At 43.2% G+C, this 13,858-nt stretch overlaps 2 protein-coding genes across 7 annotated transcripts in view; one reads left to right on the top strand and one right to left on the bottom strand.

The window, feature by feature from the left end:
• The first annotated feature begins 1,457 nt into the window (after nt 1-1,457).
• STMP1 (short transmembrane mitochondrial protein 1) lies at nt 1,458-8,968 on the top strand. The gene is made up of 3 exons (XM_032949270.2): nt 1,458-1,732; nt 6,689-6,742; nt 8,281-8,968. The coding sequence occupies exons 1-3, from the start codon at nt 1,718-1,720 to the stop codon at nt 8,362-8,364; spliced, it is 153 nt and encodes a 50-aa protein (XP_032805161.1). The 5' UTR covers nt 1,458-1,717; the 3' UTR covers nt 8,365-8,968.
• Nucleotides 8,969-11,319: 2,351 nt separating this feature from the next.
• The window catches only part of LOC116940029 (solute carrier family 13 member 4-like), a 49,899-nt gene continuing 47,360 nt past the window's right edge, over nt 11,320-13,858 (bottom strand). For all 6 annotated transcript variants that reach the window (XM_076065181.1, XM_076065182.1, XM_032949268.2 and 3 more), the window contains one exon: nt 11,320-13,434. In XM_076065181.1, the coding sequence (XP_075921296.1) occupies nt 13,300-13,434 (135 nt within the window). In that variant the 3' untranslated portion in view covers nt 11,320-13,299. The remainder of the gene's footprint in view (nt 13,435-13,858) is intronic.

Raw genomic sequence — 13,858 nt, 5'->3', positions numbered from 1 at the left:
AAGAATTCTCTCATCAAGACTCTGTATCATAGAGCCCAATGCATATCCGACCAGGAACACATAAGCAGTGAACTCAAGCACGTACACCAAGCTCTTAGGGCTAATGGTTACTCCGACTATACAATCCGCAAAGCTTTCACTCAAACCATGAAGAAGAACCCTCTTGAGGAGCCTTTCAAAACCATCACTTTACCCTACATTGCTGGGATCACAAAAAAGATCTCCAAAATCTTGAATAAACACAAGATCCAGGTCCGTTTCAACACATTACATAAAATCCGTGATCTGGTTCCGTCTGTAAAAGATGTGATTCCGGACATACAATACCCTGGTGTCTACAAACTAAGTTGCCTCTGTGGTAGTAGTTACATTGGAGAAACCAAACGCCATATCTCGGACCGCATTCGTGAACATAAAGCAGACCTTAAACACGGTAGGACCAACACCTCGGCCGTAGCAGATCATTGTTCTAATTCAGTAGGCTCACATGCCATTGACTTTTCCAAGACGGAGGTTCTTTGTAAGCCATCTGGCTTCCATGAGAGATTCGTTCATGAGGCTATCCACATATACAAACACAGAGACAATTTCAACCGAGAAGATGGATTCTATCTTAGCAATCATTGGAAAGATTTGATAAATCATTTCAGTTCTTGATTGATTGTTCACGCTTACAGTGCCTTTCAGACAGCATACATAAAAACAAATTTCGTCTCCCCCCTCCTCTTTTCAAAAAATAGATGGACTAGTCCTGGCAAACTGCCATAGTTGCGCGTGACGCAAACGTTATTTTTATATATAAATAAATAAACATGCCGTTTTCAAAATAAATTTATGCAAACCGACACACCTGATGATGACCGTTTGAGTTATGGTCGAAACGTCGTGAGAATTTTTTATTGTTTTATATATATTTTGTTATTTTGTTGTTTCTCTTCAACGTGACTTTACCGAAAAAACTAAGAATATGAGGCACCACCTGTTATGTAATAATAATTATTATTTTCTGGAAGATTTGCTGGTTTATCCAGGATGTTTCTGTTGCGCGCCGTCGCTTTAAGATGTTTCTCTGTTTGTTGCGGTTGCACCCGACTCAAGAGCCGCGTGGCTCACAGGGCTATACCTAATAGATTAAACTTGAATCTTTAATGTAATACATTTTGATTTAAAGCTTTCGTGACTGCAGGGATTCTTGTTTTTTTCGGCAAATAGTTGGAAGTGAATAGCGCAGTGACGTCAATCCGCATGGAGGCGCGGTGACGTCAACCCGCAGGGAGGCGCGGTGACGTCAACCCGCAGGGAGGCGCGGTGACGTCAACCCGCAGGGAGGCGCGGTGACGTCAACCCGCAGGGAGGCGCGGTGACGTCAACCCGCAGGGAGGCGCGGTGACGTCAACCCGCAGGGAGGCGCGGTGACGTCAACCTTCAGGGAGACGTGATGACGTCATCTCACAGGGCTCTCCCTCCCCCCCCACTGTCCGAATCGAGTTCCCGGCGCAGTCTCATTTATTATTTTTCTTCTTCCATTAATTCGATTCGTTCGCTCGAACTGGCTCGACACTCTTACACTTAGGTTACCGATAATAATGTAAACAAATATTAGTATTGCTGATTTTAATAACAAATCGTCGCAGTCACGCGTGCTCTTGAAGAGGGGTGGGGGGGGGGACCGCGACGTCACGTCCGCTCGAAGCGGTGACTTTGCGCCTGGGCCACAATGTTGCAGTTCGTGGTGAGGCGATTTTTACATTCACGTACGTTCGGCTTTCGTAAACTCGCATCGTTCACATCACCACCCACCATCATCGTCGTCGTCGTCACCGTAAAGTGATCGTACAACATCATTGTAAATTAAGGCCTCCGCCGTGTTTGGTCGTTTGACCATACTTCGCCGCTCTGGTCCAACGCGCGCTTTAGCCGCGGTCGGGAATCGAACCCGAGTTGCTGCCCAGCACGATCAGTCGGTAGCGTGTGGGTGTCTAGATTCACTCTGCCTTAAACGTCTAGATTCACTCTGCCTTACACGTCTAGATTCACTCTGCCTTACACGTCTGATTCACTCTGCATTAAACGTCTGATTCACTCTGCCTTAAACGTCTTGATTCACTCTGCCTTGAACGTCTGATTCACTCTGCCTTAAACGTCTGATTCACTCTGCCTTAAACGTCTGATTCACTCTGCCTTGAACGTCTTGATTCACTCTGCCTTGAACGTCTTGATTCACTCTGCCTTGAACGTCTGATTCACTCTGCCTTAAACGCCTAGATTCACTCTGCCTTAAACGTCTGATTCACTCTGCCTTAAACGTCTAGATTCACTCTGCCTTAAACGTCTAGATTCACTCTGCCTTACACGTCTAGATTCACTCTGCCTTACACGTCTGATTCACTCTGCATTAAACGTCTGATTCACTCTGCCTTAAACGTCTTGATTCACTCTGCCTTGAACGTCTGATTCACTCTGCTTTAAACGTCTGATTCACTCTGCCTTGAACGTCTTGATTCACTCTGCCTTGAACGTCTGATTCACTCTGCCTTAAACGTCTTGATTCACTCTGCCTTGAACGTCTGATTCACTCTGCCTTAAACGTCTGATTCACTCTGCCTTAAAGGTCTGATTCACTCTGCCTTGAACGTCTTGATTCACTCTGCCTTGAACGTCTGATTCACTCTGCCTTAAACGTCTTGATTCACTCTGCCTTGAACGTCTTGATTCACTCTGCCTTGAACGTCTGATTCACTCTGCCTTAAACGTCTTGATTCACTCTGCCTTGAACGTCTGATTCACTCTGCCTTAAACGTCTAGACTCTAGATTCACTCTGCCTTAAACGTCTGATTCACTGTCTTAAACGTCTGATTCACTCTGCCTTGAACGTCTGATTCACTCTGCCTTGAACGTCTTGATTCACTCTGCCTTGAACGTCTGATTCACTCTGCCTTAAACGTCTTGATTCACTCTGCCTTGAACGTCTGATTCACTCTGCCTTAAACGTCTAGACTCTAGATTCACTCTGCCTTAAACGTCTGATTCACTCTGCCTTAAACGTCTGATTCACTCTGCCTTGAACGTCTTGATTCACTCTGCCTTGAACGTCTGATTCACTCTGCCTTAAACGTCTTGATTCACTCTGCCTTGAACGTCTGATTCACTCTGCCTTAAACGTCTAGATTCACTCTGCCTTAAACGTCTGATTCACTCTGCCTTAAACGTCTGATTCACTCTGCCTTAAACGTCTGATTCACTCTGCCTTAAACGTCTGATTAACTCTGTCTTAAACGTCTTGATTCACTCTGCTTTAAACGCTGATTCACTCTGCCTTGAACGTCTGTCTTAAACGTCTGTTTAAGGCAGAGTGAAGTCGGTTCAAGTTTTCCAAGTTTCGTGTATTAGGTATGACCAGCCCTGTGAGCCATGCGGCTCTCGAGTCGGATGCAACCGCGCAACAAACAACATTTGAATACAGAGCATCTTAAAGCGACAACGCGTAACAGAAACATCCTGGAATAAACCGGCAAATATTCCACGCACAAAAAAACTTGTTAAAACGCTGTGTGCAAAAATTTATTTGGTGCAAGCCAACAACAGCAACCATAATACAATTTAGATTAATCGTATGTTTTGGAATCGCCAAAATAAAGCTATGAAAACAATGTAACAAGAGTAATCATAGAGACCAGGCTGCCTGACACGGCTAACATCAGTGGCGAGCGGATACCTTAGACAACCTCGTCCACAGCGGTGCCTCAATTCAATCCCACACCCGTAAATCCGCGCGAACTAGCGTGGTGAAGTATGGTCAAAACAAGGCCCGATGTGTTATAATATTGGACTGCCAATGGAGTGTTTAAACTAAAACCTTGCGCTGTCTTGTACATAATGATCGGCTATGGTTCGTCCACTGTTGCTTGAACACGCCTGTCACAAGGCCTTTTAAAATGACAAGCCGTGGAGAGAAAGCAGTTCGGACTAACGCGCTATGTTGTAAGGGGGGTGGAGAATGTGACCATACTTCACCACACTGGTCACCCAATGCCTGCTAGTTCGTACAGATACCCACCTCGCACTACTGATGTGGTCGCCAACACATACTTTGGGTACAGTCCACTACTGTACCGTTGTTATTATTATTAGGTTATTTTTTGACGTGGCATGTACAGCCCCCTCTACTGGCCCATCCATGGGATATTTTAATGAACAATGCGTGTGTTAAATCTTGATTCAAAGATTTCGTGTTGTAATATAGAATTAAATAGGTGACATGGTTCCCCCCCACCTCCCCCCATCAAATTCACGGGGTTTTGTGGAACAAAAAAGTATTCCGGGAACAGTTTTTTTTAGCAGTTAAACTGAATATATATGGATGGTTTTCGTCCCGTCTGGAGTGTGGACATGTCGAAATATCTCGAGTATTAAAAGTCTTCGAGTAAGAATAAAAATAGCCTTGTACTTTACTGTACCGCGCAAAGAGATGTTGCATTAAACCATGCGACGCCTACTTATTTTTAGCGCTGCCAGTGTAGTTGATCTTATTGTTTTCATTTAGGCCTCTGTGAGAGCTAACATGACCGCGTTCATTCGCACTGACTCATAGTATTTTCATAGTCTTGCAGAGGCCCGGAGGACATTGAATAAGCGAGATGACCCTGAGATTGCATTAAGTAATAAAATACAATTAATATAAAAATGGGAGTCATATGAGGGCGGGGGGGTTTGATTTTGCCCAATCTATTCATAGCTTCGTTTCATTGTTTTTTTTTACTTAGAGAAAATAAAGACATTTACTTACGATTGAGACGATGTTAACCATGCCGATGGCAGCTATTGGAATTACCAGTGGGAATGAATTGCCAACACATGCGTCCAATAACACTGCCTTTAAAGGAAAAGGAAATAATCGGTGACGTTTTCGGCACTGGTCCTTCTACAGCACATATGGAGACCAGAGAGAGTTTGGAGAAGGCCTATCTCTGTGCTGTGAAGAAGGGCCATTGCCCGTAACGTTGCCCGTTACAGGGAATACTTTTCCTTTTAAGGCAGTGTTATTGGACGAATGTGCTGATTCTGTTTGTTATTTACGCTTATGCACCACTGCTGCCAACGCAGTTGTGACCTAATAAGTTGTAACTAAAGACGGTTGTAAAGTTGTGCTCACGATAGATTTGAGCAAAACAAAACTTTGTACAACAAGTTTGCTGAACAAAAGAAGCTCACTGTTGTGGATGGAATTTAAGGCACAACACGAAAACACTGGGGTAATTGTTTAGTATATGGTACACGGCATTAATTGAAGGTCAACCCCAATGTAAATATATTTTTTTACAGGGTGGCCAAAAAGTCAGGACACATAGGGTCAATATATTGATTTTAACAAATCACAGTGATATTTCATTTTAGCTAATGTCAAACTGACTTCCGTAAACATTAATGCAAGCTTCAATTATCTTTTTAAATTAATTTAGGCCTTTTTTTAGCATGTATAAAAATGAGTTAAACTCGTAAGTCTTTCTTAAATTTTCATCTGAAAAGAAAAAAACATGGATATTCATAATAGGTAAAATATGAAACAACAAACAAATAAAAATCTTTAATGGCAGTTTTAAAATAAATGAAATAACCCTGTGTGCCTGACTTTTTGTTGAATAGTTAGCAACGCCATTTGCAGAGGTCATCAATTGCCCGGTCACGGAAGAGGGCTTAGCTGTGCACGCGCCATATTCGTAACCTGTTTCGCCAACCTCCCAGAGGCAAATTCCATACGGTTGTTACGTTAAAACGTATTGGAGAATTCCACGAGAGTCACACACCACCGACGCTTCAAGCCACTTTTGGCCTACTCTTGTTTATGTTTGGTGAAATTACCTTTATATGATGACTGCAACACAAGCAATCATCATCAGGTGTGAAAACCACTTGATGATGATTGCTTGTGTTGCAGTCGAAACGTAGTGAGAATTTTATTGTTTTATATTTTTATTATTTTATTGTTTCCCTTCTACTTGACTTTACCGAAAGAACCAAGAATATGAATCCCAGCAGTCACAAAAGCTTTAAATCGAAACTACCTTTGTTGTGCTATGGTAGTGAGCAGGGGGGAGAAGGGGATAGTGCAGCTAAATAATTTGTTGCACCCTGCTGCTACGCTGTGCTGTCTGTTCCTCACCTTTACAAATCCCTACAAACAGCGTGGGCAGACCTTCATCCGGCAGTGCACCCTCAGTATTTGTTCTTGTGTCAAATTTTCAAACGGTGTTTTTTTCTGCATGTTGTTGAAACGGTGGAATTTGTTTTCAGCTGAACTTATTTAGTCGGCATGTAATGATGCATCAATTGATTTTCCAACATCACCTTTTACGCTCACGGCACGTGTATTTTAAGCAATGTGTCTGGAGTTTTAAATAGTTATGATATATGCAAGTGAATCAATCATAAGTAAAACCGAGACAAAATAATACATTTGAATCAAATAGCAACTCGGAATTGTGATATTTAATTGAATCACTGGTGCGGGTGACTTGTCAAATCTTTAGTTTCCACAGCTCAGCGGTGGAATGATTGTGAGGTCGGAGCTGAAGGTAATGTACTCGATAATTCAATGTTGTGCCAGTTCTCTCTCGGCCTCTTGAGTGGGTGGAGAAAGCTGACGTGGAGCGAATGTGGATCTGACTGTGGTCTCTGCTTGTCTTGCAGGTGGGGTTCGCCTTTGGAAATCTTGTGGGAATGTACCTTGCCCAGAATTATGAGGTGATCTCACATTTATCACCGCACCTACTCAGAGCCCATAGTTGTAGTCTTAGAGGTTGCCAACAACCATTGCCTGGATGCATCAAACACCTTGAGTGATTTTCTGTCCTCGCTAGACTGTAAGTTGGCCAGGAGATGGCAGTAGCATAGAGGTTTCTGATCCATTTGTCCAAATCCTTGTGTGTTTTCCCGTTTTGTAAATAATGTGCCTAATCTGTGGGTACCTTAATGAATAAAATACCTAGCGTTGCTCCCGCACTTAAACACAACTGATTTAAATTAGCCAAAAATAACAATACTGAACCCTGTAATACCTCTGAGGCTTTTCTAAATAGATAAATGCAATTTAAATATCTGTTTACATTTAAGGTGTAAACATGCTTACATGAGAATGCCCTCGGAATTTACTGAAAAAAAGTTTGATGTAGACAGTTTCATTATCATTGACCGGATCAAACAAAAACATTTTCACGGTATATTTTTTATTCAACGTGCTACATTAATTGGTTTGGCAAAAAAATAACAAGGCTGACATTGTGAATGGAAAAGTTCCGTTGTCATGTGCGAGTTGTAAATTAGTGTAGTGATGACAAGCTGCATTATGGTACACGTACAAAAGTAATAAAGTTGAAAACGTGGTGCCTGCGTATTACAGGGTAAAGCCCAAATAGACTGACATACCGACCTCGCTAGATTGACGGACTAAACACACCTGTAGGTAGGTGATGTTGTTGCGCATGCCTCTTGGCATGCACTCCTTAGCTAGTGCTGACGTACAAACAATTATCGCTGCGCCATGTAGACGCAGCACATGTCAGGCCGAGGTCATGATATGCATCGGAAATGCATCTGGATTTTCCACCAAGGTTAAAAATCTTGCATTTTAAGTGCAAGGTAAAATACAGTGAGCTGTTATCTTGCAGATGCGGACCTAAGTAACCATGTATCGATGCATCGATTAATATTCGTTATTACGCCCATGAGCTATATGCATGGAAGCCGTTACATTCACCGTATTGTTAAAACCGTGCACCTTAAAAAAAGATAATAGGCAACATTTTTGGAAATGGTCCATTCTTCATAGAATGTTGAGGCTAACCCTTATCAATTATATTTCTCTGGCCTCGATATTTATGTCGTATGAAGAAGGGTCATTACCCAATATGTTGCCCATATGTTTAAGTTTTTTAAGGCAGTGTTATTTACAAATGTGAGTTTTTGTTAATAGTTCTTGTGCACCACTGCCAAGGCATCACCGCAGTTTTTGTTTTCATTGTTAAAATAGAGATCAAATCTGGGATTAAATTGCGACCCTGAACCTCAATAATTATCTATTGTATTGTGTATGGGGGGTGGGGTACATCTTTAAACCCCTTTCGGGTTCATATCTGCAAGATAGGAGTGATTAGATTTTTTTTGGTTGCATTTTTAAGTGAGAGCGAATCCCTCCAAGAGGGTTTTTTGGCAACAAGTGGCTCGGTCAGTGATTAAGAGCTTTACAAAACCCTTAAACCCCATCCTCTGGATTTGCCATCCAGGTGCCTGATGTGGCGAAAAAGGTGGACGAGTGGAGAAAGTCCTACGAGCCCAAGAAGAAGAACGGTGGCGACGGCAAGCAATAGCCCTTGCTGCAGACTCGCGTTGTGCTGTGGATTTGCTGTTAATGCCACCACTTGAAGTGGAACTGTACCTGTAATCAAATCGGAGGCACTGCCAGGCCAAGATATTATCCACACACGGTGGCATCCACTCAACGAGCGCAAAATATTGCTTGTCCAAAAAAAATGTCCAAAATATTTGTTTGGATGTCGCGGTACGCAAGCCATGCTGACTGTATACATTTCCGCTTTGAAACGTAATGCTTAATTGGATTTAAACCGGAAGGTGACTGGGAAAGGGTGCACAGCTGGGTGATATTTTTTGTTTCTGAACACATGTTTTACCGCTGAACTTTGGGCTTGTGTCGCGAAAGCCAATGCCTGCCATTTTTGTGGTAAACCGTTGCAAGATTAGAATGCATTATGCGCCATTTTGGCAAATGGGTAATACAAATAGACCCCTGTTGATGTCTTCACATATAAACAATATTTTTTTGCCCATCAGTCTCTAGGCTTTCTGGACCAATATTTCTGGATTTAGTTGTTCCCTTAAGGCTGGCGATTTATGTCATGCTTAAGCATGAACTAATCATATTGTAATGAAATAAAATTTCTGATAGTCAAAGTGCATTCGAGTGAACACTTTTGTTTATCACGTTCTTAAGGCTGTTAACTACAATTGTTTGCAATTCGCCAAGTAGCTTTTGCGAAGGGTGTCGGTAATTTAAGGAAAAAAGCACAATCATTACAAGTGACTATAACAATTGCATTGGTTATGAAATATAATTTCTTCCTATCTTGGGAATTGATGATCCAAGCTCAGGAACTCGTGACCTCATATGAAGTGCCTCTACATTGATGGCCATACTTAAATAATTGCTTTCTTTGTTACTGTGTAAATTGTTTAAATCTAGACTCTAATTGAGTAAATGAATTATTGTAAAATGTGTTCATTGTATCGCGAGTTGTAAAAACGTGGCAAAGCAGTGAGGTTCAAAGAATACAAAGGGTTCAACTATTTTCCAGCAGGTCACAATAACATACGTGCTGGTGTGCCGTATGACTTTGTGACATACGATGTTACGTAGCTTAGTGATGGGCCACTAGTCTTCATGCACCTCTTGTCTCCACATCTTTCTCTCGTGCGTCTTGCTTTCAACTCGCTAATCTGTCTCGATTTATCTGTCAGCGGGCCACTCCCAAGAGCCTTCCGAGCCACATTTGGCCCGTGGGCTGTCGGTTAGTTAAAGAACACTGACAAAGAGTGCCATGTCCGTGGAGCAAACGAAAGTACCAGTTCAATAAAAAAAGGCACCAAAATTCATACGCGAGCTGTATTTAAAAAAAAATGCTTCCAGTGTGTACATGCAATACAAAATCGATTTACAAAATTAAAGCTATGAAATAAAAAGTGTGGCACAAATAACATCTCTCTTAGCGTCGCCCCCGACACATTGTTGTGAGCCTATCACCAGAGGCAGTGGGCGCTTTGGTGGAAGTCACGTCGGCAGCTGCACACAGCTCTCGCACCAGAGTTCACCGTGTCCTTTCTAACCCCGTAAGGTTGGGACCACTCGGGCTACTCGCGTTAGAAATGCAACGCTGGAAAACATCGGCGGTGCCAACACCGGTCAGGTTTTTTCGTGTTGGTGGAACCTCGGTACAGTAATCGGAATTTGGCTGAGGACATTATTACAGTGGACCCAAGTGGCCAATGAGTTTTAGATGTTGTGACCGACTTGCACGTGGGGGCAAAACGTTTCTAAACTAATTGGTGGGACAGATGTGAAACTCGACACTTGCGTTTTCCCCCAGCCTTCGTACCAACATTTCGTTTTCTAAAGGAAAAGCTGCCTCTTACTCGATGTGCCTTAGGCGTTACTTGGGAATTTAAATAATCCCAACCACGAACCAGAACGCCCTGTACTCCGCAGTGGAGAACGTGTGTGTGCCGTTTGCTAGGAAGTGATGATGCGCCTGTGGTGATGAGCATACATGTTTAACGCGAGTACCAAAAGCACTGCCAGAGCTGTGCAAAATCCTGCATTACATTTTTTGCTTAATGGGTACTCGTATTAACGCGCTGGCTCCGCTATGGATGAACTTGCTTTTCTCTTATTTTTTATTTTCTACCCAACCAATCAATGGGTACATGTACAGCCTTTTATCAGTCCACTGGACGACCCACTCGTTGCGGGAAGGCTCACAATCCACTGGACTAGGACCCTTCCACATCTTTACCATACTCCGCGACGCTTGCTAGTGCTGCTTGGGGGAGAATAGCCCTCTGCTGCCCAACATGTCTCTAGCAAATTTCCGTGCGTTTTGGTTATACCCGTCAAAAGCACTATCCAGGTATAGCCCCGCGTAGCTTCTGGGACCGGGCACATTACAGATGATTTGGACGTAGGGAAACATGAATCGATAGGTACCAAGTCATTAATCTCCCAAGATTGGCAAAACACTCAGGGGATTGCTTCTCTTTGGCAGGGCTAGGCTTGAAAAATGCACTGCACACAAATCTTGATTTGACATTGTACGGCTAACTCAGCAACGTTATATGGGAAAGGCGTCAGGACGACCGTACCGAAAGGGGCCATTACAGCATCATTCACGCAAACGCATTCAAGTATTTTAACACGTATTCCGTGCATAGCTGGGACACCGGCTCGGCCTTGGCCTTTTTCTCAGCATCTACCACGCCACGCGTTTGTCCCAGAAACCTACCTATGAACTGTTTACCTGCGAAAGACAATTTTCTAAAATACAAAATCCTAGCAAATGATATATTTTTTTGCCAGTTGATTAATTGGCACAGCATGATTAAAACACGTCAATTTGATGGCAGTAATTGCCGATACATTAATACAGCAGTGTGTAATGGAATGTTACACAAGGTTGATTTTGCAAGCTGAAAGAACTTGCATCGTATGAATGTTTTGAGCACAGTCACGATAAGATGTAATACTTATCAAAAAGTCAATTCAGTTTGTTTTATTTTTGACTTGAGATGTTGTAAGACAGCAGGTACTTGTTCATATGAGTGTCATGCTTCTGTCAAAGTAAAAAAAATAACGGCTAATCGTAAAAACTAAGTCATTTTACCTATGAGCCATTGCCATGGAATGAAATTTCACATTTGCACACCCGTCGTGACGCGTGCAAAAATGTTAACTTGGAACTCCACTAGTAACGACGTGCAGCAGTCGATTTTATATCTAGTGTTTAATGGAATGAAATAATAATTTAAAGACCTTTCTCAGTCCACTGCTGGATGAAGCCCTCCCCACATATCGTGTCAGTCTTGCAGCGTTGACCATACTTATTACGCTGAACAGTGGGGGTTGGTCAAAAGAAGGCCCAGGACCAGTTTAGATATAATTTCCCACAGACGTTAAGCTGCGACCGGGAATCAAACTCGGCTCGCTGGGTTCATAGCGCAGCTCCGATTAACATGGTTAGCTACGTCCGGTGCGAAAGAAGTTCAACGTACATACGTGTGAATCACTGCACCACCGCTCCATCCGTAAAGTGTACAGGTTTGTGTAAACATACGATTTCTATTATTAAACCGCATGGGTGAATGACTAAATATCGGTTATGAATGCTGCGGGTGTATTCAGTTACATAATTGTCATTGAGATTATTTTAGATTATTTTTAAATAATCTGATATTTTTTTACATTGTGAACATCTCAAAGTGTGGACGCTGTTTTAAAGTTCTGGCGTGTGCGTGCCGCGTGATGGAATGCGCCCCAGTCTCTTGCATTGTAGAGGAAGGGTTATTGTACAATGTTCTAATCCTAACTACACGTACCGCCTTTACTTGCCTTGAACCTACATGAAACTAAGACAAGAGGACACGATGCAAATTCCGACAAAACAATAACTCGGCGTATTAGTACAACTATACTACGTACAATCTTTTAGACGCACCTGGTCCATTTGAAATCATTTTGCACTTAAATAATTTTTAAGCGAGATGCACAGAAAGAAAAAAACATTCACTGGCAGTATTTGCCGCTCGTGAAATATCATTCAAGGGTGTTTCTGCAAACACTGACCTACGCGTAACGTGAAGACAAGAAACGAACCGCGGACGCGACATTACAACGCGTTGGGGTTTCACCAAACGTCACGTGATATTGCACTTGAGTAAGGAGCGAGGTAGGACTTTTCAAAAGGCACTTTTAAAGTGAGCCCCCCCCCCCCATTCTTCTGGGGGTGTCGGGGACTCGGTGGAGCGCCCCCCCCCCCTCCCCACCACCACCACCACTTTATTTCCTAAGTGTGCTGCTTATACGGTCTATGAAATGTAAGCTGACACTAATCTCAGATTTGATAGTACGCATCCGATTTCAGGTTTGCTAAAGGGTAATTTTACGATGAAAACACGGCTCAAATCTGGTTCCCTGGTGTATCTGCACGAGGCGTGTCGAGAATGTAGCTCTTGAACTGAGAAACTGGCACCGACATATTTTGGCAATCTCACGAGAACAGTGGTAGGTCTATTTAGATTTCAGAGATTTATACTTTTCAGACCAGGTTTAATCAATTCCCATTTCTGAAAAGTAATTCAAGTATTGATTACATTTTGTTTAGTTACTGAAGATTTGTTTTGCACATCCTTATGGTTTACATGTTGCGCACACAGAGCCTTGTCGTTGTGCAGATCCGTGGACGAATTTAAAACGTATGGGTCTTCACCCTCTTGCGCATGGCTAGATGGATAGCAACTCATAAGTCTGTGTCCAGATTAGCTAGCCAGGAAATGGCTTCACTTCATGTGCAGCGGATTGATTCAATGCCTTCATTGAACGCTGGAGAGTTTGCGATGAACCTTTAGTGTTCAAGAACGACCCAAACGTCGCGATCCCGTAAAGCAGCACACGGGGGGGGGGGGGGGGCGATGATGACGCGTTGGGTGGCTCCACCTGGGAGCGTGACGCCCTGGGGGCCTCACAGCCCCGCCGTGGCATTGGTGGCGGCCCACTCGGGGTACTTGTCCAGGCCGAACATGGAGAATCCCCACGTGTGGATGGCCAGCATCACCACAGCCATGCCGATAATGTTCACGCCCAGCCCGGCCTTGACCTGTCGGCATAAAAACAAAAAAAGTCACGCACACCGAGCCTCGTCCGACAGGAACTCTTCATTCTGTTGCCTTATTCATTTTTCCCTCAATTGTATCCCTATTGTGCTACTGGTGTCATGTCACCATGCTGTGTCATGAGGAAAAGTACCATCGCATGACAATGATAACACAACCTGTGACATGTCACGATACTAAAGTTCATGACACTTAAGTATCTGTTTGAATCTCTGGCATGGCGGTTCACCCCCTCGTGTTGGAGAATGGCCATGGCAGCAGGTTTCACAGAGAGATCCGGGCCCTCCTCGGGACGTCTTTTGATGTCACCTACTACTACCGACTCAATGGGACACCGAACTGTGGGTCATGTGCACAGATGCAGCCAAACACGTGCCTATTACATCCTATGAATAACATATATCCCTT

Source organism: Petromyzon marinus, chromosome 7, assembly GCF_048934315.1.
Source record: "Petromyzon marinus isolate PM22_M1 ecotype Great Lakes invasive population chromosome 7, UKy_Petmar_22M1.pri1.0, whole genome shotgun sequence".
Classification (NCBI taxonomy): Eukaryota; Metazoa; Chordata; class Hyperoartia; order Petromyzontiformes; family Petromyzontidae; genus Petromyzon; species Petromyzon marinus.
Note: the sequence above shows the minus strand (reverse complement) of the source record. Positions and strands in the feature narration are given on the sequence as shown.